Here is a 25,603-nt window from a genome sequence, read left to right as displayed (position 1 = left end):
CCTATATACCTCTATAATATCTCTGTGGGACCTCACTTAATTACCGAGCGGCATGGCCTAGAGGTCTAGACCATTGCTTAGCATTCGGGAGGACGCCGGTTCGATTCCGGGTCTGTCCGTCTGCCTTGGTCAAAGTTTTTCTGTGATTTCCTTGGATCACTTAGGCAAATGCTGAGGCAGTAATATTCCACAGATAATCTTTCATTCTTTTCTGTCTTCATTTCGCCCGTCTCATCTTTCTCACCCGAACCACCACCCACCCATTCCCACGATTCCTGAAAGCAGGCTGAAGAGGGCCTTCCGCCCTACCTTCCGGCATAGCCCGGAGGGACTGCCCGCCCACCAGCATTACTGGCTGGTGGGAATGAAACACCCAAAATTTTTAAGTTTTTTTTTCTCTATAATGTCTATATATTTCATTCAAATCGATTAACTCTTTTTTGAAAAATAAGACATTTTCTGATTTTTCGTTTTCTTGGATTAATTCAAAAACTAAAATAGATAGGGGTCTAAAATTTTCAGGATTAACGTATCTAACCAATATACCCTCAAAAATAATCCAGATAATACCTTCTATTCACTATTCTTATCGTCCTCTGACCTTTTCCAATATAATACAATTCGACCATAGAGGGCAGAAGTCGATGGGTTAAAGTAATTGTAAACGCGTTCAGACTTAGTTTGCATATAATTCTGCCGCTGTGGACTATCATTGAATTATTCCATTTGTGAATACGGCACTGTGTAGCTTTCAAAAACATAATAACACTTCATCTAATTATAAAGGAGAGACTCACCAGATAAAAAAATGAACCGAGTTTGGTACAAATTTTAAGAAACTTGTGGTGGAAGATAAAATATTTCTTTTTTATTGTTACTAGCACGTCTTAGGCAGCCTACTGTAAACCTCTTGACGCAACCTCACGTATGGCGAATTGTTTACATTTGACAATTATAAGCTATCCTAGCTTCAAAATTTAAGAAAATCAACTTTGGATAATTTCGAGAATATTTTACTAGGAGAAGCAAAAGGACAAAATAAACCAAGAGAGTAGTCATTTCTGATTTACTTGAGACTAGAATTTTTATGTTCTAGTTCACTTCTGAAGCCAGATTCGAATTCATCTTTGAGGAATACGTAGAAAATTAATACCCTCATTCGGGTTTTCCTTTTTAATCCGCCGTAATAGTTCTCTCTTCTTCGAGAGAGTAATCGCTAACCATGTATTCGTCGTCTCCAATCTGACTCCAGAAATGATTTACCACAATTATACTCAACCTACGGTCCGTGACCGCAATATTTTTTTGCGGGCTGAACTCCAATCACAGTAATAGATAAGTCTTGGATAAGTATTCTCTTGTTTTTTTGTCAGTTTTTTACGTACTCAGTAATGTTCACAAAAAAGTCAGAAATTTATTTTTGTTTAGTGTGATGATTTGATTTATCTAGGAAGTCAGATAAGTCAGGATGGAAGGAGTAGTAGGGATATAAAGCAGAGGATAGCGTAGGTCGCCTTCAATAAAAAACCATCACTTCTATGCTCGCGAAGGGTTAATTCAGAAATTCGTTGTTAAAGGTGGATGTTTGGAGATCGGCGCTGTAAGGGTGCGAAACATGGACGGTGGGCGCGGCGGAAAAGAAAAGCTTAGAAGCCTACGAAATGTGGTGTTATAGGCGAATGATGAGGATACCGTGGATAGAGAAGGTTAGAAATGAAGAGGTATTAGAAAGAATAGGAGAACAGAGGACTCTATGGAAGTCAATAAGAAATATACGAGATAGGTTAGTAGGTCACCTTCTCAGGCATGAAGGTCTAGTCAGAAACATATTAGAGGCAGAAGCAGGAGTTACGAGGGGTAGAGGTATAGTTGTAGCAAATAGTTAAGGATGTAGGATGTTCTAGTCTAAGGAAAATGCGAAGATTAACTCAGGATAGGAACGAGTATAGGTGCGTGTCCAACTACTCTTAGGACTGGCGACCTTATGATGATCATGAATTTGATGTTAGAATATCTTAAAATTGCCATCCCTAGTCTTAAAGCTTCCTGATTAACATTGCCCTGTGTTATTTTTAAAATGGGTTGAAGCAGAATTCACATTTTTTTTTATGTTTTCATGGTAGAGGGGAAATCTTCAAAAGACAGATTTCCCCTCTTCCCCACACATATACACTTATGATCATAACGGCTTACGTAAATTTTGACGAACCAGGGTATACATAAGTAGATTTTGACTGCTTTTTAACACTCTTCCTAAAACTCATTTACTTCGCATGTTTTCATTTAATTAAATTTTAATTACCCAGTTGATAAAGTGCCCACCTATGCCAACGTAAAATTAGCATGTTACCATAGCATTCTTCTTGTTTATATTATAATCCATCGGAATCGCAAGCGAATGTAGGTGAACGAATGGATGCTTTCATTAATTTTTCAAAAGGTGCATGTTATAGCAACCGTCTATGCAAATCATCGTTCAACCGCATGTATTTATAATGTATGTATGTAGGCAGGTGAAAACGCATCTATCTAAAGTATATACACATCTATATACTTATATAGATACATCACCGAGCTTTCATTCACAAGTACTCCATGTTGGAAAAAAGAACGCTAGTCTCAATTATTGTCTAGTTTATGGTTCATAGGCTGATATCCGTGTTATCAGCCTATGTACGTTTTATGTAAAACTAACTGTTAGCCACTAGTTCGTCCATTTGGAATTCGATTATATCGGGTGGTATTTTTTTGAAAACTGAATGTTACCGTTATATAACGTACCTTTGTGCTAACTTTCAAGCTTCCTGCCTGATCGATACATTAAACATTCAAACTTTGAATCCCCTTTTCATCCCTCTAGACTTCAAGTCTCTAGACTCAGAGGTTTTCGGTTTGGGCTGCGCTCTGATACGTGTCAGTCAGGTTATTCTTTTATACAGATATATGAGACAAATTGGTAAAGCTTTCACGGTCAATAGGTGAACTGATTGCTGTTCTAGTTCGTGTTTAAAGGCCGTGGTGCATTGAAGTTGCCTTTTAGCGTTTCGTTTGCGCCAGTGGTGAGCTTTTTCATAGCTCCTTCCATTTCCAACGTTGGATGTGGACTGCTGATTTCTCCTGCGCAAGTTGTATTTATGTCGATGGGTTTATTCTGGGTGTTATTCCGGCTTGGATTCCAGATCTGGTTCCATCTGAGAGTCTTCTCCTTCTAGTTGAAGTTCTTCGGATGTTTTTGGATCTCGAAGCTGCTGTGCGATATATGGCTATCACAGCAGGATGGTTATAGAGGCCATCGAGACCAAAATATATTCAGAGAAGTTCAACAAGAAGGAGGAGACCCTCAGACTGAACTATATCTGGAACCCGATCCTCAAGATTAGTCGAATGGTACAGATTGACTGATCCGAAACAAACCCCACTCCCTTGCGCGGGAGAAATCAACAGTCCGTATCCAGCGTCGGAGATGGAAGGATGTCCATTGAAGAAGTTCGCCACTAGTGCTAACGAAACGTTGAGAAGCAACTCGCAACACACGACGGCCTCTAGGGCCGAATTATAACAGCATCAGTTCACAAAGGTCTGTTCAAAATGTATCGCGAATTTTGTGTTTTATCAAATATTATTTATTTATTGATGAACATCTATTCTGTCCCCTATAAACTTGTGCCAACCCTTTTTCTAATCCTCGAAGCACTTCAAAAAATAATTTTTTGTGATCTGTTCAGCTTCTTCATTGATGTCGTCTTTATCTCCTGAATCGTAGTGTAGCGTCGTTTTTTCATGGGTCTCTTCAGTTTCGAGAATAAGAAAAAGTCACAGGAGGCCAGATCTGGGGAATACGGCGGCTGCGGCATCATTAGTGTGTTGTTTTTAGTCAAAAATTCGCGCACAAGGAACGATGTGTGAGCAGGGGCGTTATCATGGTGCAAAAGCCAATTTTTGTTCTTCCATAAATCCGGTCGTTTCTGGCGGATTGCTTTGTACAAATTGCGCATAATTGGCAGGTATTAATCCTTATTGACCGTTCAACCCTGTGGCAAAAACTCATGATGCACCACATTCTTGCAATCGAAGAAAACTGTAAGCAAAACCTTCACACTCGACCTAACTTGACGCGCTTTTTTCGGGCTTGGATCTTTCGGTAGCTTCCATTTGGATGATTGAGCTTTAGTCATAACCATAAGCCCATAATTCGTCACCAGTTATGACCCTCTGGAGCAAATTTGGGTCGTCGCGGACAGAGTCCAACAGCTCCTGGGCAATGTTAATGCGATTTTGTATTTTGTCGAGCAATTTTGGTACGAATTAGGAGACAATCGATATGTTTAGGTCCTCAGCAACTTCTCTAACGGTGCACATCCCGAAAACTGCTTGCTAACACTAATTTAATATCTATAAGTCTTGCTCTGTCCCACTTTACTCCTGCCTTTGTTTTTAGAATGTCCCTAAATACAGCCCTTTATGTCTCAATAGGTGTCCTACTATATACTCTCTCCTTTTCCTTATTGACTTCCATAGCGCTCGTTGTTGTCCTAATTTTTCCAATTCTTGCCACCTCATTTATAACCTCTTCTATCCACTCTGTCACCATTCTTATTTTTAGTGAAGAGCAAATCATAAAAAAAATTTAAAGATGTAAGGGTAAATTTGTATTTTAATATGCCTACTAGAGCGATCCGAATTCAGAGAATTTCACTTAAATTTTCCACGATATATGTATATATTTAATTGAAAGATTTCGCGTATTATGAACTTCAACTTTCCGTCGTTTTCTTATCATTTGGCTCGCCTTTTATCGGAGTTTTCTGTCGAACAGTAGTGAACTGAAGCTGAATTTATTTAAGTAGTTTGCTTCTTTTGTTGATCTCCGTAACCGGTAATCACAATGATTAAATGTCTACCATTGAAGGTGAACCTTGCGACCGTTGCCGATCAATAGTCGTTTTTTTCTCTTCAAATAACTGATGTCTGGCGATTTCTCGATATAATTTATTTCTTGAACTTTCCTGCAGGAGCATCGACAAGAAAAATTTCAAATGGGAAACGTTGAGAAGCTATATCTGTCTTGAAATTACGAAAAAGTAAATTATTTCATTTTTACTTCAATACTTCATCATCTAAAAGCTTCCAATTTACTCTCCGAATGAATTTCGCGTTTCTTTAATTAATTTCCATCACTATTAACGAAGATAAAAGAGATTTTCTACGAAATACTTAAGGGTAAAAATGAAAACAAATAAAGACAGTAAATTAATACTTATCTATATTAAGTTCCAAGTGAATTGAACTTGATAGGTAACATTTTTAGAAAGAATCGTAAACGTACGTGTTACAATGTGATGTCAAAAAGACCACTTAAAGAGACAGGAGCAGTAACTTAATTCGAAACGAATTGGTCTAAAAAGCATAATCACTAATAAAGGATTTAATATGAAACGGTCCGTTGCACATCACTCTCGGATGCGCACTGCCTTACTGCGCAACGGATCACCGAGCACAACTTGGTGACGTCTTACGATTCGCACTTCATATTACGCGACCCTATGCAGATTACGCTTCTGTCAGTTACTTTTGTTCATTTTATAAAACCCTTCACTTTAAGGTAGAACGTATATGAAGTTGTCCTGCTGGAAGTGCTTCTTGATGTACTTTTGAAATTGGTCCTACCAGATGAACCCATACCATAAATTTATGTTCTTCCGCTAGAAGGACGGAGGCGTTCAAACGGCAGAACAGAATTCAACTTCGAAAAATTGCGATACACCTTAACTGTTATCTTTATTTTTAAAAGATCAAAATTGGTGGTGTCATTTTTACTACTAACCTAGTAACTAAATTACGCAAATTTGGATAACTTTTGAATCGATTTTAGTACATTGTGGGACTGTTGGTAAAAAAATTCTCCGAAAGTTTGAAATGTAATGAAAAGTTCTACAGAACTCTCGGGGTCCCCTTAGAATGTTAGAAGGATCCAAAAGCCTAAAACGACGTAGTTTTTAATGTATTCAATCGAAGTGTTTCCATCCCTTCCGTCTATTATTAATGAATAATGCCACCTGAAGGGGTAGATATATTTTGTTGCAGTCTCCACAATATTGTAACTGATCTGTATTTTGATTTTTTATCAGTTTTACTTTTGTTACTTTTGAATTTGGAAAGGACAAGTAGCATAACGATTTATTTCAGCAGTTTTGCTTATGGGTGCAGACAGGTAAGGGCAAAGGGGCACTGGCACTCCCCTTAGGAAGATGCTCTGATGACTCACAATATCGGCACAGTATTTGAAAACAGAAACCAAACACATTAAACTTCCTAATTCCTCTTCTTTACGTCTATTGAAAATCTACCCCTCCCCCACCACCTTAGGAAAAATCACTTGCTACGCCCATAGCTTTAGTGTAAGTTTATCAAAAGTAAAACTGATTAAAAGGATTAAAATTCAAAGTGTAATTGTTACAATGCGGAACTGCAACAGGTGTAGATTGGATAAGCGCAAGCAAGCGGACCCTTTGACAAAAGGAATCGTGAACATAAAAGAATGAAGCACTTGAAGTTTCCTGGTGGTTAATAGTAAATATTAATGTAAAAATTCATTCTTGACTTTTATCCACTATAAATTACATCAAATTAATGAGCAAAAATTGTTACTGCTGTCATACCCTCGCCGGAAATCGAATCCAGATAGCATAAAATTAGCTCAGTAACAATCAAATTGAAAGCAGTATTAACTCCTTATCATGGGAAAATGTTTTTAGTACTAATATATCGACAACTTTTTCTGTTCCACAGCTTGAGAATTAATTACCTCGCTGTTTTATACCAGATAAACCCGAACATTAACGAAATACGCTTTGAGTCAGATTATAATTATTTACTAATATCACCCTTGTTATTATTAATGTTAATTAGAAATTATCACGTATGTATACCGAAAGGATAGCCGAAAGAAGTTTTCAATAGACATGAGGNTTTTTTTTATTGAATTTTATTTGAATTATAGTGTATGAAAATTGTCAAAATAATCAACTTTCAACCCCCATAACTTTTTATGGGGGTGAGATCGCCGCAAATTTTTTATGGGTTTTTACTCAGATGACCACCCTCTTTTGATCCCCCTACCCTCTTTCGATCCCCCCTACCCCCACCCCCGTTTTACCTCCATAACTTTTTATGGGATGAGACTGCCACGAACTTTTTATGGTACAGTGGTGGGGGAGACCTCCTCTTTCGATCCCACCCACCCCCACCCCCTTCGGGAAGATTATCGTTTGCCTTTCTTAGGCTAACGTCTACTACTTTGATAAACCAAATTGTATTTATTTTTAAGTAGGTGATTTCTCTAACATTTTCGTAGAATATATATAAGCTATGGAACGGTGTTGAACGAATTTTCGATATTTTCTGATGCATTAAATTAATACAAAAATAAATAAATTTTGTTTGTTGCAGAAGCTCACAGGGCACTAGAATTATTAGAAGATTATCATTCTAAACTGACGAAGCCTCAAGATAAACAGCTCAGACTAGCGATAGAAAGAGTTATCAGGATATTCAAATCTCGGCTATTTCAAGCACTCTTAGGTAAGTGATTTTTGAAAATTGATGATTAGAAATAAAAGGTTAAACCTTTCACTTGGCCCCGGTGACGATTGACACCCGGCCACCTGGACCAGTTCGGCACTGAATAGAATTCTCGTTAAAGCTTGATTCTTCATATTCAATAGACGACGGCAGTCAGCAGCCAGTTAAATGTCTTTCTTATTTTCCTTCTTTTCTCGTTTTCCTTTTCTTCATCTTCTTCTTCAAGTACGTACTGTACTTCAGTATCATTATATCATCATAAGATCGCCAGTCTGGTTGAACACGCACCTCCACTCTTTCCTATCTTGAGCTAATCTTCACATTTATGCAAAACTAGAACATCCTTAATTATCTAACCTAAGCCCTATCTCTACTCCTCTTACTCCTGTTTCTGCCTCTAATCTGCCTCTACCTAGACCTTCATGCCTGAGAAGGAGTCCTATCAACCTATTGACTTCTATAGAGTCCTCTACTCTCATAATTCCTAATACCTCTTCATTTCTAACCTTCTCAATCCGCGGTATCCTCATCATTCGCCTGTAATATCACATTTCGAACGCTTATAACCTTCTCTTTTTCGCCGCGCCCGCCGTCCATTATCAGTTTACTAGGTTTAAAATTGTGTCTATTAATGCGTCATTCATTTTTGAATAGAACTTTTGAATTATTTACACCACTTGGTGTGACTTCAGGAAAAAGTTTTCTACAGTTGTTCATGTGATTTTTGATGGTCAGAAAAAGCTTGAGAACAGGTCTTGTTCAAATGCTCTTTTATCGTTTCAGCGGAGTACTTATCTCATTTCGTAATGAAATAATACCGACCATTTACTACTTATTCTTTAGCTCATCGTGGATACCAATTTTATATGGAATCGTTTAATTGATCGTCTTTTATATACTTAATTCTTTATGACTTTCTACCGTAATCTCCTTCTTAATTCTGAAGCTGTTCAATATTCTATTCTAAGATAGCTGTTTCATCAGCATATTTGATATTGATTGGATTTTCACCATCATTTTTATTCCATCCGTTCACTCGATGCATTTCTAAATAGCTCTTCAGAGAATGTGTCAAAAAGGGCTCTGTTGATACTATACCGAAGGGGCACTTCACCACTTCTAACCGCATTTTATTGAATGTCACTTTTTCCCTTCTATCGCTGTACTAATTGTACCCAAGGCATTCTTTAATGTGACATTTTCTTGCCAAAATAAAAAATATCTATTCGATTGTTTGTTATTCTAAATTCTGAAGACCAGTATGATGCAGTCTTCATCGTAAACTGATTTAATAACATTACCAACACCAAAACTGATGAGATTTGATGATTTTTGTGAAAAACGTCTTTTATCTAGACGTCATGAACCACTCAATTAAATTGGAGCAGATTTTCACTATTTCAAATAGCAATTTACAAAAATCAGGGATTTATGAGAACATCAACGATCAAAAATAATATTTGAAATTGTAACAATGCTTTATTATCTGCAACTAAGAATGGCAATGAGTTTTCGATCACAAAGATGTTTGCTTGGCTCGTTTAAACAAGTTTCACTGATAGAATACTGAACTAGCTAATGGGAACTGATCACGTTAGCACACAATAATTCATGAATCAGTTAAAAATGCTGATTTCATGGTGAAATAACAACTGATACACTGTTTGCTATAGCTAACGAAAAATAGGACAAGGGGAGCCTGTCACGGCCTCATTGATGTATGGATATGTAAATTTTAGAATGATATGATTCCAATCGAACCGTATGTAGTCGATTGAATTACGAAAGGGTTTTCGGTTCCGCGGTTATATGTGATCAATGAAGCTTTGAAAATTTTGTTAGCACTTCAAAGAACCGCGGTTTTGAAAGACAACACGGAAGTTGCATAATAAAAGCATACCAGAGAGCAGCGAATAAACGTGTTACCTACACTCTGATACATATTATGGGGAAGTGTGGTACTTTTACGGGGTAGTAAGCATAAACCAAGTTTAAAACAGATTAATGAAACGAATGGAGAAGTTACAACACGCGAAACGTGTACATAAAAAGGCGATAATTCGATTGCTTCGAGTGTACTGTTATTATAGGTATAAGTTTCTACAAGTAAGGCAAAACATTCACCAAACATAGAAATTACACATTTGTTTACCGCCATATTATTTTTTATGCCGCACGATCAAAAACGCCTAATTTAGTGAAAGTGTGGAAAATATTTTTTCAAGCATGTCTATCTGAAAATATTACCTGCTTCTCTAAAAATAGACCAATTTTTTTGAAAATCTTTAAATTACGTTTCATCTTCATAAGATCGTCAGTCCTAAGACTGGTTGGACACGCACTTCCACTCCTTCCTATCCTGATCTAATCTTTAAAACTAGAACATCCCACATTCTTAACTATTTGCGAACCCTAATCTAATCTAGGTCTACCTCTACCCCTCCTACCTCCCGTTTCTGCTTCTAATATGTCTCTAACTAGACCTTCATGCCTGAGAAGGTGTCCTACCAACCTATCTTGCCTATTTCTTGACTATTGACTTCCGTAGAGTCCTCTGTTCTCCTGTTCTTTCTAATATCTTTTCATTTCTAATCTTCTCTATCCACGGAATTCTCATTCTGTAGTCACAATTCGAACGCTTCTAACCTTTTCTTTTCCGCTGCGTCCACCGTCCATGTTTTGCACCCATACAGCGCCGCGCTCCAAACATACACCTTTTTTTCGAATTTCTAAATTACGTTTATTACTTCATTATTTACATGAGAAGACGACTCAAGGTATTTGTACCAATTTCCCTTTACCACGTCGTACTTTTCAAAAGATACTAAATACTTAAGAGAATGCCCTTATGTTCGATATTCAACCCCCCAGTGGTGTGTATGAACAAACATTCTTTGTAAGGTAATTGAGTTGCGAGTTTACTTAAATAATAATTTGTTGAGTTGTGAATCCTAAAACTTACTATGATATACCACATTTTCTTGTAATTACCAGTGGCTCACATAAGGGAGTCAAATGGGCTATAATCATGGATAAATTTTTAATTAATAACCTATTTGAATAACACTTTTCTCATTCATTAAATTAGTAAAAAATAAAACTAAGAAACCACCTATTTGTAATTTAATTAGTTTTTTTTTAAGTTTTTAAAACAATAATTATGAAAGTCTTTACGTACATCCTTATCTGATACAATTATTAGCAAAGCCTCTTACATAGCTTAAGAAATCCCTGCAGTAATTTATTAACAGTTTATTTCATTGGAAAGTTTAGATTTAAAAAAAAACCAATTTATGATAATTATCATAATTATTATAATGAAAGCTAGCATTTTTTAATAATTTACAGTTTAATTTATATAAAAATGAGAAAATTGATCGTTTTTGCCTGAGTACTTTGACGACTTAAATAAATGAAATTTTGGTAAAATTGTAATATTTCCAAAATTAGGTAAGTACTTTAAGGATGTGTTCTTTTTATTTTGAGAAATTTTTAAATAAAGAAAATTGCAAAAATATTTATAATATGTTTTATACATCGGTGAAGAAGTATTAGCATTTCATTACTTAAATTTCATTTGATATTAAATGAATGGTAACAAAATTATATTGGTCGAAAAAATATTGGCGATTATTTTTTCAGTAGATGAGATAATATCTATAAATTTTCCTTTGATGTTGAAAACTGTTTGAAGCAGCCCGTGCTCACATAAAATCGAAATTGACTAGCTGTTGAAAAACAGGTAATGGGACATTTATTTAATTTTGGTATTGTAAAAGGTAGCGTTGTATATCACAATAAATTATTGTTATTAATAACGAATACAACAGTTGGAAAAAAACTGTTTCTGAAAAATCAATATTAACTACCATTGGTGCTATAGAAATTGGAGAATAATAAAACTGCTCTAAAGTAATCTTTTAACCATTAACCATTTATACATACGTAACAGACAATTGCATTGAAGAAATTCAAACTGATTATTAAAAATCAATATCACGTTATAATTCATTGATTCCTAATAAAAAAAAACTCAAAATTGTAGTAAAATATGAATAAATTTCAAAATCGTTTTGTGTAACAGATACAGACAAATATTTTTTTTTTAATTTTAGCCATTTCATTCTCTTTAAATTGTTACCGTCTTAAATAACGTGATTTAAACTTTAATTATTTGAATTTGAAAAGTAACTTTCCCGCCTGTTTCCCTGAAGTTTTGTAGTTGATGTGGCGCCATCTACACTTTATAGGATGTGTCTGATTCGCAAGTTTACATTCCTACTTTTCCCCAAGGAACGTTTGCTATTTTAAGAAGTTCGCTACAGTGAAACAGCGAAAATTGATGCTTATAGCGCAGAGGACGCCTCCCAATAGATTTAATAAATCAATAAGCGTACATCCTTATAAAATTAGCGCATGTATTTTACATTATTTATCCACCTTTTTCATTTAATTCACTTCATAAACCTGTTATACAATTTTTATTTATCATAATTTTGTGTTATCAGTAACAGTCTAGTTATTAGGCAATGGCTAAATGATAATTACGATTTAGTAAGTGCCACTGCCATATCGATTCGTTAGACACTGTGTATTATCAGGTATTATCTATGAACACTGTTTTGTTTTTGTTGGTTAGGTATAAAGTTAGGTTATATCGTTAAATTACTATTTTCAAAACAAAATGTGATTATTTGGTCAAGATAAGTGATTTTTTAAGAAAGAACTCTATTTACTAGATGAAGTAAGTACTAATTTAATTGTAAGTCGTAAATGAAATTGTGTTTTCAATGTGTTGTAATCGAGTAAAGTTACCAGTCATCATTTCAAAACTACAAATGCACTGTTAATTTTTAGAAAATGGCTCAGATAATGTTGGCTCATTATCTTCAACTTATTGAACGTTGTTGGAAAGCACAGGATGGAGAAAAGTTAGCATCATTCCTCTCGTTAAGACATGAACACACAAGAAGTAAACATCTTTATACTGATAGGCCTGAAAGTATGATAGAGCGTTTTATTTCATCTCCAGTCGACGAACTAGCGTCTTATCACTTAAAGTGCATCTTTTTTATCAGCAATAACCAGTACATTCAAGCTTATCAACAGCAAAGCAATCTAACACAGTGTATAGCAAGGGTATTGCAGTCTCAAAAGGAAGAAAATTGGCTATTGCCTGTTATGTATGTAGTGTGTTTGGATTTGAGATTATTGGCTCAAAGAGCAGAAAAAGAAAGAGCTGGTGTAAATGAAAAACCCGGTGAAATTTTAGAGAAAGCAGCAGAGTGTCTTATGGGCTGCTTTCGAGTATGTGCTGCTGATAACAGATCTTCTGAAGAAGATACTAAAAGGTTGGGAATGCTGAATCTTGTAAATCAACTTTTTAAAGTATACTTTCGAATAAATAAATTGCATTTATGTAAACCTCTTATAAGGGCTATAGAATCGTCTCCGTTCAAAGAGAGTTTTTCTTTGAGCCAACAGATAACTTACCGGTATTTTGTGGGAAGGAAAGCAATGTTTGATAGTGATTATAAAGCTGCAGATGAATATCTAACATATGCCTTTGAAAATTGCCATAGAAGCAGTAGAAGGAATAAAAGATTAATATTAATTTATTTGGTACCTGTGAAGATGCTGTTGGGTTATATTCCTAATAAAAAAGTACTTGAAAAGTACAATGTCCTGGAGTTTTGGGATTTAGTTCAAGCCGTTTGTCAAGGAAATCTAAAGCTTTTTGATGAAATAATGGAAAAGCATGAAGCGTTCTTTATCAATTGTGGCATTTATTTGATAGTGGATAAATTGAAAATTTTGGCTTATCGTAATTTATTTAGAAGAGTTTACTTAATTCTCAATACTCATCAAATACCTATAGACGCGTTTCAAACTGCCCTCGTTTATTTAGGCCAAACCGATGTCGATTTAGACGAAACGCAGTGTATAGTAGCCAATTTAATTTATGAAAACAAGATCAAAGGATACATTTCACATCAACATAAAAAGTTAGTTGTTAGTAAACAAAATCCTTTTCCATCCCTAACTAGTTTAAGCTAATTTACATTGTATAAATAATAAATATTTTTTTGTGGTACATATCTTGCTTTCATTGGTTTTTCCCTTTTATGTGACATGAATTAAATTAATTCTTGTCAAAGAATAAATCAAAACTATCTAATAATTANATTAATAGTTAATAGAATAAAAAATTTTGAAAGGAAAAAATGTTTTGGAATATTGAATAGTGCATTTTGTTTACAAAGTTTTTCATAACTCTGGGTAAGAAAAAATTAAATAAATGTACTTTTTTTGTATAAATTACTAACCTGTTTACTTGAAGTTCCATGTAAAAGTAGGTAGATGTTAAAAGCACAAATCCTTTTACAAACGGTTATTTAACTTTTAATTATTAAAATACTGCACTTTTGTATTAAAAGATTAAATATCAAACGAAAAATATCTCAAAACACTCAAAAGTCTATAACCGATTTTAATTCACTCAAAACCGTTCTTTATTACACTTTGTTTATCACGAGCACGAACGAGTGTATCATTCAAACCACTTAACCTTAGAAAAAGTTTTCCTAACCATAGGCATACAGTGACCGCTCCATTAACTAAAGGAAATTTATTGCATTTACAAGAAAAGATACTATATAATATAGGCAACTTTGCACTTTATGGACAATTCTGTTAAACAACTTTAAAGCGGTGCACACTTGAGCACGTGTCTTAGAAAATGAATGCTAATAAATAACAAAGCAATAACTACAATGTAGGTAACTTTAAAAAATAAAAACCTAATAACGGCAAATTAACTCATACGCTGAGGGTCATGTGCATCAAATACATTATATATCTGTACTATAGAGAGAAACTGTAGTATTAATTCCATATTTTGCAAAAATTAAATTACTGGACATTCCTACACAGTTTCTTATATAGTACTAAATATCGGTTCCACTGCATTAACTTCCACTTTTTAATCTGTTGCATTATAATAAATTATACCATTGGAATATTTTTTGGTTCAGTTAGATTTTAAGACACCTATATCTCATTTCAATTGCCTCACCTAATAAAATCTTAGGTTTTTTCGACACCATCAAAAAACAATAAAAGCTACATTTACATGTTAGGTAAATAATTAAACTTATTTTAAGTTCATATTATATTGATGGGTTTTTGTTTTTTTTTTTAATAATTATCGAGAGGGTCATGTTATTCTCGAAAAAAAAAAAAGAAATATTTTTTCCTAAGGATCTCTTTATATTCTGTTTTTCTCGTACTAAAATTGCCCTCTTTGCAATATATGTATATGTCAGTTTATTTTTGAAACGGTAATAAATAATTACAAAATATAAGGATCAATATGTTTACTAGTTTCCTAGAAAAGCGGTTATGACCTACGGGTAGGTACAGTATTTTGGAAACCTAAAAATTCATTTATTCCTTGTATTTGACGTGGAATTGTAAAATTTGCTATATAATCAACTCCTTCTAATCGTAAATTGAATTGATATCATCTATCATCAGCTATTTGATTTAAAGGAAGTTCGAGTTAATTATTTCAAATAATTTTCGATTTAAAAACTGAGGTTAGGTAAATTCTTGAAATACTGTTCTGAGTTATGACTCGATGTTTCTAATCAACTGTTTGATATAGAGGGAACAATTTTACAAGCAAGAAAGAATAAAGGGAAGACTTCTAAGTCAAATAACTCAGTAGATTTTAATCAAATTTTGCGTTAAATGATCAAATCGATTGAAACACAATCCTCTTTTTGGTGTCCAATTGATCATTAATTGAATGTAACCCATAGGATGCCAACATTCAAAAATTATCAGGGGCATACAGTTGGCTGATTGATTTCCAGCTTCTTGGTCATAAACCAAAATATTGGTGATTCCCTGTAATGATCCAATTGTCCAATTTTTCGACGTTGGATTTGCGAAACTGTTTTGGGTCTTTGACGTTCTATTTTGTTTACATCTGATTAATAATCAATTACACATTAAAGAGAGCATTGTTTTGGTCAATTTAATATCATTTGATGCGAGATGGGATTGGAAACCAATGAGTTATTTGATTTTGAAATTGCTAATTTATTCTACCATCTTCTGTAGTAACAATGTATGAATCGGAATGATCATTTGATTTAAGTATTTCAAAGACTATTGCTTTCTTAAGTAAGCAGGAACGCATTTGTAAATCCATTATCTTAATTTTTTGTTCGAGAAGTTCATTTATCAAAGTCTTGAAGTTCCTATATGCTATATACGTATACATTCTTCATTCCCCTAACATTTCTCTTCATTTAGGTATGTGCCAGCAATTTAATCAAATGAATTCCAATTTACTGAATTACCATTAATGATTAATATTACCCCATTGTAGTTCGTCGAACCCTGGTCGGTCAGGTAGCGGAGGGACGTTATTTCGCAGATATTTGATTTAGGAACATTGTACCAATGTCTGTACAATATATAGGTACAATTTCGTACTTTTTCTTCCATTTTTTTTCGACATTCGAAATGACATTATTTCGCCAGACATTTATTGTTCAAGTTAAATTAAAAGTTTACAACCGTACGTACATTTTGGTCATGAATAGGCGAAACAGAACAACCGCATTTTAATTATGTTGGAATTTGTTCTAATTGAAATTCGCAATGGAATAAAAGTGTGTAATTAAACTAGGGGTTGTGTATGTGCTTTGCGTGCACGTGTGTTGTATTTATGTACTGTTACGACATGCGCCGCGACGCGTTTTGGTTGCTTAATGGCACCGTGAGATCACGTTTTACATTACAAAGGTTACTGGATAAAGGTCAATTAACTTTAATTTGAAATGTAGTACTTTTTTTATTGGACTTTTCCAATGTGACCACTTTGTAGAAGTAAAAGGCTGAAAATGATCTGAAACAATTTAAAATTAATCAATAAATGATGTGGCTACTTCGATGTATTTTTTTTATCAGATAGTTTATTTTATTTCCGAGCTTCTTTTGAAAATTAATGAGTTGGTTATTAGTCTATTAAAATCCAACAATAAGGCCAATAGTTTTTACAGTTAGGCTAGTCAAATAAGAAGATAGAAATATAGATAGCCAACCAATCTAAAAATGGATGTCTTAGCATTGTATGAATTCAGTATAAGTTATATTAAAGAGAATTACATAAGATATTACACAGTTTATGTTCTCGCCTGTTTTTAACCTTAAAAAAAACCTGTAGGATTATTGAACGACTAAAAGCTTGGGCTCGATTTTACTCAAAATATTCCTGTACTATTAGTCATGAGGATGGTGGTAGGATGATTTTTTTCGATACTTTTGAATGTTGTGCACATAGAGATACGTGTTCCATTCATTTGAAACCACTCACGACTATTTATACCTTTTACTTGCGAAATACTCATCTGCAAGAATCTTTCCAAGCAAATATTTCACACATGATCCGTGTGCCTAGTCGTCCCGCATTCTTCCTTTAATAAATGAAAAAGTAAATGATGAAACCTTTGATATTTGATGCATATAATGTGATCTATGCAAATACTATTTCTAAATTGCTATTAAATATATAGATCTATTTCATTAGATAGGGTTGAGCAAATTTCGATTAATCGATTATATTCAATTTTTAAAAATGACCGATTAATCGAAATATTTAAATAACTATTGGATGCAGAAACAGGAGTTAAGAGGAGTAAATGTAGATCCGGATTACTGATCACAAACGATGTGATGGGATGCTCTATTTTTAGGGAAATGGGAAGGTTAGCTCAGGATATGAAAGGAGATGCGCGACCAAACAAGTTTTAGGACTGACGACCTTATGATGATGAACCGAAATAATGCAATAATCGAAATAATCGATTATTCTCTTACAATTGACAATCGTTAAATTGCTAAATTTATTAATGATCATCCAATCCTAGCAACGAAACTATTCTTGGTGTGAAACTTTTTATTACGGTAGTGTATACAATGTTTTCCGATGAAGCAATGCATCCATTCTCTCAGTTAATTATGACCCCCATTGTTTTACTTCGCGGCAGGTTGTCGTGGACTTCTTGTCCCCATTTTGGTCTTGAAATTTGCGCTACGCTCAAAATCCATTTAGACGAAGCGTTTCAAGGGTAAAGCACCCGGATTTACTGTCATCTACACAAAGAGTCCACTGTTATTCATATTAGTTAAGAATTGTGAGGCTCTTCAATCTAATTGTATACAAGACTAGTGGTTAAGGACAGAACGGCGGATGGTTTAAACACAATACATATAAATAAATTAACAAATGTTAACATCTGATAGTGTCATGAAGTTGGAGACCACATAACTAACTTCCCAGTGGAAAGAATAAAAATACCATATGTTCCATTTATCGTTATTTGTATTATTAATGTATCATTGCTATGTATTCGTATAATTTACTCTTATCATATTAATAGCCGTGTTAAGTTACCTACGTGCACATATATCGGAATTGGAAGGATGGCATGGAGCGGACGCAAGGCGTCGTCAGAATTTATTTTTATACAAATGTTCCTCATCATCATCATCACAGGGTCGTCAGTCCTAAGACTGGTTGGACACGTACCCCCACTCTTTCCTATCCTGAGCTAATCTTCGCATTTCCCTAAAACTAGAACAACCCACATCCTTAACTATTTGTGAACACTAATCTAACCTAGGTCTACCTCTACCCCTCCTAACTCCTGTTTCTGTCTCTAATATGTCTCTGACTAGACCTTCATGCCTGAGAAGGTGTGCTACCAACCTATCTCGCCTATTTTTTATTGACTTCCATAGAGTCCTCTGTTCTCCTATTCTTTCCAATACCTCTTCATTTCTAACCTTTTCTACCCACGATATCCTCATCATCCGCCTATAACACCACATTTCGAACGCTTCTAACCTTTTCTTTTCCGCCGCTCCCACTGTCCATGTTTCGCACCCGTACAACGCCGTGCTCCAAACATACACCTTTAACAACCTTTTTCGAATTTCTAAATTAACCGTTCGCGAGCATAGAAGTGACTTCTTTTTATTAAAGGCGACACGACCCTGCGGTATCCTCTGCTTTATATCCCTACTACTCCTTCCATCCTCACTTATCTGACTTCCTAGCTATCTAAAATCAGACACTTCTTCTAATTTTTCGTCTCCTATCTTTATATTCGCTCTTTCCCTACTTTTTCTTCCTTTGCATACCAGTATTTTAGTTTTACTTTTTTATTTATTTTCATAACAATGTTCCTAACATGCAATAAAATTATTATGTTTGGATTCTGCATTAATATATAGTGCAATTTATAAATTGCAAAATTCAGCTAGTTAGCTTCTGTTTTTCAGTTTTTTGATCTTGTACAAAAATGGTTGGACCGATTTTGCTGAAAACCTAATGTTGATTGATTATGCCTCGAATGCAATTAGTCCCACGCCCATATCATTTTTCGTTCTCTAGATAATCTTCTTCCTCTTCAAGTGTCGTGTCCTCTCAGAGCATTGACGATTAGTTGTATGCAAAGATGTGATTTATTTGAAATACTTGCATTAAAATGCAAATACAAAATAAAAAATTACCTATTTTTATCTTGCGTTTAAATACTTTTTTGAGAAAAGCATTTTGTATTTTATTTAAAATACTTTTCCTAACGTATTTTCTATTTGTAAAATGCAAAATATATTTTTGCTGTTAAAAGGTTTGCTAGTATCACCGATCACACATTATATAAAATGATGAATGAAAGTTAGAGGCTTAAAAAGGAGAAAAAGTAGAAAAAGAGACATTCCATGAATACCTTCTAATTCTTTAATTAAAGAGAGCCTAGACAATTCTAAACTCCTTGGAAGAGATAATCTAAACTATTGGATCGATATTGCTTTCTGGGTTCAATGTCATGGTCCATGGAATTTTGTTTCAAATTGATATCAGCATCTGCCAAATCACCACTTCTCGTACCTTTACTAAGAAACTACGAAATTCTAACAAAACATCCCGAAAAACAATATCAAAACGAAGGCCAAGACGAAGACTGTCTTTATACTAGCAAGGCTAAGATCAATACCAAAACCAAGACCGAACCAACAAAATCAAGACCGAATGAAAAGACTAAGACTAATATCATGACCATGTACGCAAGACTAAATGAAAAATTATTACTTATTTATGAGTTAAACTATTTGAAACAGCATTTTCAGTATTTGAAATTTTTAGTTTGCTTTACTAGATTCAACACTAAATATATACAAAAAAACAAACTTTACCGCTGTTTGAAAGAAGGAATCTACAAGAATGTTCTCGAAGAAATTGTTCTTTGTCCGTATGTCTAGATAAGACATGGTTGAAGTATAGAGACTAACTAATTTTTTTACTATAAAAAATATAATTAATTTTGGTACTAGTTTTGGGAGCTCCTCATAAATATCTAACCGCAACGAGTTTCGTTCTCAGATTCCCTAAAATAAATAACTAGTTTTCATATTTATTAATAAAATGCATATCCATATAGCGGTACGTTTTATTTTTGGGGTGGACCATGACATAATTGTATAACGGAATATTCACTGTGTAGGTATCTACTGCATGAAGACACCGCGTATATTACAAAACAATCTTATAAATGACCTTGTTTACAATACTTTCCTTTGAACGAATCGAAATAACCGAGATGAGCTTTGTTGCGATAGTTGGCTGTGCATTTTTCCAGCTTTTATCGACTTTACACGAAGCTACAGCTTGACGTCACTATTTAACAAGTGAATGCAGATCGTCTTATTTGGTATGGCATTTTGAGCCACGCGAGTGTTCGGGTGAAATAGACAATACTTCTCGTGCATTTTGATTTCAGTAATCTAATTTGTAGTGCAAATATTAACTTTATTCGTACGATTTCTAAATGTCGCAGTTTGTAAATGAAGAATTTATTGGTCGCTGGTCGCATTTGGAAAAGAAGGTAATAATAGAAAGGTTCATAAAACTGTTGCTACACTTATGAACGACAGATATAAAAACGTACCTACTAACGTGAATGCGCAAGTCTTTTGTCGTAGGAGAAGCATTTATGTTTCTAACTTCACTGTAGACAAACAAAGCTATTTTGGCTTTTGATACTTTTAATTTAATATCATTCAGGAGATTTATTATTATTTATAGTTCAAGGTAAAAGTAAAAGATTTTGTAGAAATGACTAATCACTAATTTACCAGCAATCAATATGGAAAAATAAGTGGTTATTTTGGACAGTCACTTTTTTGTTAATTGTTGCAGTTATAGACGTCTTTATTGATATTAATTAAGAAATAATTAATTATTTATTTGTAGAACAGGTTTGAACTTCATTCATGTAGTTATATTATAGCATTTTTATTTTTGGAAGGATATTATTTATTCGCTTATATCTTGTTCCACAGTTGAATTATCTGGCTCAATTTTACAAGCTGATGTATTAGATATACATATATGCTGTTTTTATGATAATAGGGAACGTATAAATTGAATTTATAAAACAAAAATGATATATGTACATTTTAATATTAATAACAATTTTGGATTAACCCTATCTATCATTACTTCAGTTATTGATTTTGAACATAAAAACGACGTTTTAGGGTCTTCAGATTGTTTAAATACCTTTTAGAATTACTGTTAATTGTCTTATTATCAATTAAATCATCAAAAAGTGCACATTTCTGACTAATAATGAGTACAATTTAACAGAGAGATCTTGATTTGATGTCCAAAGTCAATATTTCGAATTATTGATGCAATGGAAATTATCCTTTTTAATTGAATAGTTTTTCTTAAGAATTCTCTTTTATTTAATTTTGTTTTGTGCATATTGCCAGTATTAAATATTAGGTACTTTTTTAGAAAATTATGAACAACGATTTTGTAACAAAGGTACTTCTTGTAATTCGCAATTTTGTAATAGGTATTTCTTTTTCAGGTGAGTGAATCATTCTACTGTCGATTTCATTGCTTTGGTAAGTCGTTATAAGTTTAATTCAGGTGTTTTGTTAGCAATATGATGCTCAAATATTGAAATATATCCTATGTACGAGGCATCAAGGTATTGTTTAAAATGGTACCTAAATAATGAATACCTATGATATTTAGCAATGCAAGTATTGTATTGACTATAAAGCTTTAAAAAATGAGAAATCCGCTTTATTCTAGTCCGGACATTTTTATTGAAATATAATTTTGGATTAAATATATGGTACACCACTACATCGTATAAAGAAAGTCGCTTTCCGCTATTTGTCCCTATGTATGCTTAGATCTTTAAAACTACCCAACGGATTTTGATGCGTTTTTTTTTAATAGATAGAGTGATTCAAGAGGAAGGTTTATATGTATAATACATGCATAATATAGTAGGGAAGTACTGATAATTTTAGAGATTTCTAATGTCACATTTTTTGCGCTTACATTGCAAACGCTGGCTGAACCCTACGAGATAGATCAAAATAATGGACTACAGTATTGTACATATTAAAAAGGTCTACAAAAAAGTCCAAGTTGGTATATGTCTATCTCTTAGGGATAACCGAAAATAACCATTTTTTATCCTTTACTTTTTATGAGGAATGATGGCTTATTTACTAAGCGATTTTAAGTGATACAGCATTAATTCTTATCCAATTAAGTACCTTAAATACATTGTGCGTTTAATATAGATCAATATGGTCCTTTACAGCATGTAATTTAAATGAATAATTTCGAATATATTACAGATTTAAAATGCAGGGAGATAGCGGTTGCGGCGGTACCGGTTTGTATTGTCTAATGACAAAAAAGCTGTGAATGTAGTATATAAAGACAGTCTATAGTATATTTAGTATGTTCAGGGGGGCGTCTTTTGAAGATTTCCCCTCCTCGACAATAATCTAAACGAAAAAAAAGACCGATATTCTCTTCGCTCTTTAGCGCGAATGCCCATCATTCGTCGCTAGTATATTATAAAGTACTACTTTGAAATGGATATATGATAAATAGTAGTAACCTGAAGGTATAACTTTACCTACCATTTAATCAAAAATCATTGNCGTGCGAAGCTGAGGCGGGTCGCTAGTAACTATAATAAATTTAAATGTAGGTACTACATTTCAGTCTAGAACAATGGTTTTTCCGCAAGAAATCTATATATTTTATCATTTTATTTCTGGATGAAAAGAAGCTTTCTTATTTTTCTAAGTAGAAAAACGGTTTGTTACCTGTAAAAAAAATTATTTACGATATTCATTAGTGAGGATATTCAATCAGCAGAGATTTGGATTCGATTTACATCTTCAATAAAATCTTCATCGTATTTTGAAACGTTTCTCTGTATATTACGTAGAGACCTACTTTTTGTTAATCTTTTTGGAATAAGAAAAGGTGTTGGTAAATGGTAAAAATGTATCTTATACACCTATTTCCGTATAAATGTAACTTGGATAATGTCTCTAATTGTATCCACTTTAAAAATTCTGTTTACGTAGCGGAAAAGGAAATGGCTTGGTGCCAAAGCTCTGTCGTAAAAACGACTTCATTACTGTCTCGTTGGTCTAGGCTTTAAATTCAAAAAACATTTCTTCCTTTACATAAATGTCATAAAATTTTTAAATTGTACCTATTGTCTTGCCTCGCGAAACTCGACAGGTTGTTTTGGCAACCATTTTCTGCACCTACTTGGAATTCATATTATAATGCAATTGAATTTTCCACCTCAAATTTATGTCAAGAAAATTCAAGTTAGAAGTAGTTTCAGACATATATCTCATATCTATTGTAAATAAATTTGAAAAAGATCAAAATAGAACAGGCTTTAGAAGAAGTATTAAATAACGATTTTTTCACTTCAAGTAGCGATGAGAAAAGCCATGTCTAAACCTACGAACTCTGTGTATGTGAAGATGGCCCAGTTGCTTAAAAGTAATATATTTAAAGAATTTATGAATGTCATTATAAGGATAAGGAATCCTTGTTAGAATTATTATTAGGGGTGAAGGACCGAGCTCTAAATGAACTGTTAGGTCCAGACGTTTCGTCGGCAACTGCGGCTGACATGTTGAGTGGTAGGTACTGAGTCTCACAAACAGTAATTTTTGGGGAAATGCGAAGATTAGCTTAGGATAGGAAGGAGTGGACGTGCCAATCCAACCAATCTTACAACTAACGACCCTATGACGACGATATTATATTGTATTAATTTTCATAAAGTTCCATTTAAAACATTAACTAATACCATTGTTAATCGAGCTAACTTCAACTACGTAAATCACAATTATTTATGTCTTGATTTTACAAAATTATTGTCTCTTTTACCTAAAAAAGGTTTTTATCGGTCTTATTTATGTGTAGTTGCGTCTTGTGTAATTTGCGTATAAATTCTTTGCATTATCTGAATGTATACATTTAATGATGAATTCTTGAATAAGTATGTTCAATAATCGATTATGAGTATTTAATTATATTCTAATTATGAATAAATTATTTAAAATGTGTTACAAAAATCAGTTTATCCAATGATTCAGTACTTTATTATACGATATATTCTATTAGTATCACGTTTTATTATCATCATTGGTTAGGACTCGATCCGCCGATACTTATAACTGTTTATAGCGAAGAGTCTCTTATAGTGGAGATATTAATTAAGCATGACTGATTTGATGATATGATTATCAGGTACTTTACTTCTCATACTACCAGGGATGTTTCCAAAGTTTTGGGAATTTAGCTATAATTTTTATTATTTTGTTAATTTTCGTCAATATTACAATGTAACTTTTCAACATCATCTCCATTTAACTGAATGCATTTATCCGAACGATAAACTAAATTTTTAAGCCGCCCTTAAAAAACTTTTTCGGTGCCTTCTCAATTCACCTATTTATGGCACGTTTTACGTCAGTTAAACTTTCAAATCGAACACTCCGTAAAAGTTTTTTCAAGTCTGGGAACAGATGATAATCACTGGGTGCCAAATTCGGGCAATAAAGTGGGTGCGGACGCAATTCCCATAGTAAATTCTTCAAAACATCCTTCCTTTTTTTGTGGTGTGTGGTCTTGTATTATCCTGTTGCAATAACGGACGCTCATGCAGCTATCCAGTCCTTTTTTTGACAAGTGCTTGTCGCAATGGTCCGGATATTAAATTCTGATAATATTCTGCGTTAATTGTAGTACGTTTCGTCAGATAATTCATAAAAATAATCCCTTCGCACACTCAGTATACACTAAGCATTACCTTTCCTACAGACGGAACTGTATGCGCCTTCAGTGGAGGTCCTTCTTCAGCTTTGCGTCATTCTTTGGATTAACTTTTGGTCTCAGGATTGAAGTAAGGAATCCATGTTTTGCCAGTCGTTATTATTCATTGCCAAAATTCAAAAATTCACCACCGCAACGGGCTAACAGCTCTTGAAGTTGACGGACAAGAATCAGACCAATCGAGTGTCTGTTCTGGTCTCAACAGCCTTGACACCCAGCGCGCCGAAACCTTGCTAACGCCCATACAATTAACTTGTAGTGTACCTATCCCTAAGCACACATTAATTTGACGAATAGTCATTATCCTGTTCTCTATCAATAGGTCTTCTACGGCAGTAATGTTTCTTTCAATTACCACTGCGTGGATCGTCTTCTAGTGATGTTCTACCAGTTTTAAAACGATCTATCCACCCATGAACAGTACTTTTGGATTCTGCTGACTCACCAAATAATCCTTGCAGACGCTGAATGATTTCTGATTTTTTTACACCTTCTATCCACAAAAAGAAAATTATTGCTCTTTGAGATTTTTCCATGGTTACAAAAACAGTGCTATAAAAACGCGTTTATATCAGTCGAACATCTAAATAAGTCTGAATAATATTTCGCTAGATAGTTGCATAAACATATCAAGACTTGTCTTGCATCAATAACGTTGCCTATAAGTTCTGTATTCGTAATTTAATTATAGCACAATTCCCAGAACTTTGGAAACATCCCTCGTAAAAACCTATAAACTTCAAACGAAAACAAGTA

At 33.8% G+C, this 25,603-nt stretch overlaps 2 protein-coding genes across 3 annotated transcripts in view; both read left to right on the top strand.

Annotated features, from left to right (window-relative positions):
• Positions 1 to 25,603, top strand: part of LOC108733410 (disks large 1 tumor suppressor protein) — a 436,917-nt gene that overhangs the window by 46,836 nt on the left and 364,478 nt on the right. For both annotated transcript variants that reach the window (XM_025973523.1, XM_025973522.1), the window contains exon 2: positions 7,450 to 7,581. In XM_025973523.1, the coding sequence (XP_025829308.1) occupies positions 7,450 to 7,581 (132 nt within the window). The remainder of the gene's footprint in view (positions 1 to 7,449; positions 7,582 to 25,603) is intronic.
• On the top strand, positions 12,194 to 13,677 carry LOC108733371 (PCI domain-containing protein 2 homolog). The gene is made up of 2 exons (XM_025973537.1): positions 12,194 to 12,325; positions 12,439 to 13,677. Exon 2 carries the CDS (start codon positions 12,442 to 12,444, stop codon positions 13,636 to 13,638), a length of 1,197 nt encoding a protein of 398 aa, XP_025829322.1. The 5' UTR covers positions 12,194 to 12,325; positions 12,439 to 12,441; the 3' UTR covers positions 13,639 to 13,677.

Source organism: Agrilus planipennis, unplaced genomic scaffold (assembly GCF_000699045.2).
Source record: "Agrilus planipennis isolate EAB-ADULT unplaced genomic scaffold, Apla_2.0 scaffold49, whole genome shotgun sequence".
Classification (NCBI taxonomy): domain Eukaryota; kingdom Metazoa; phylum Arthropoda; class Insecta; order Coleoptera; family Buprestidae; genus Agrilus; species Agrilus planipennis.
This window is presented reverse-complemented; position numbering and strand designations above follow the sequence as displayed.

Excerpts from the sequence above, each read along its gene's own strand:
- LOC108733371 (XM_025973537.1), top strand. The coding sequence starts at position 12,442 with ATGGCTCAGATAATGTTGGCTCATTATCTTCAACTTATTGAACGTTGT.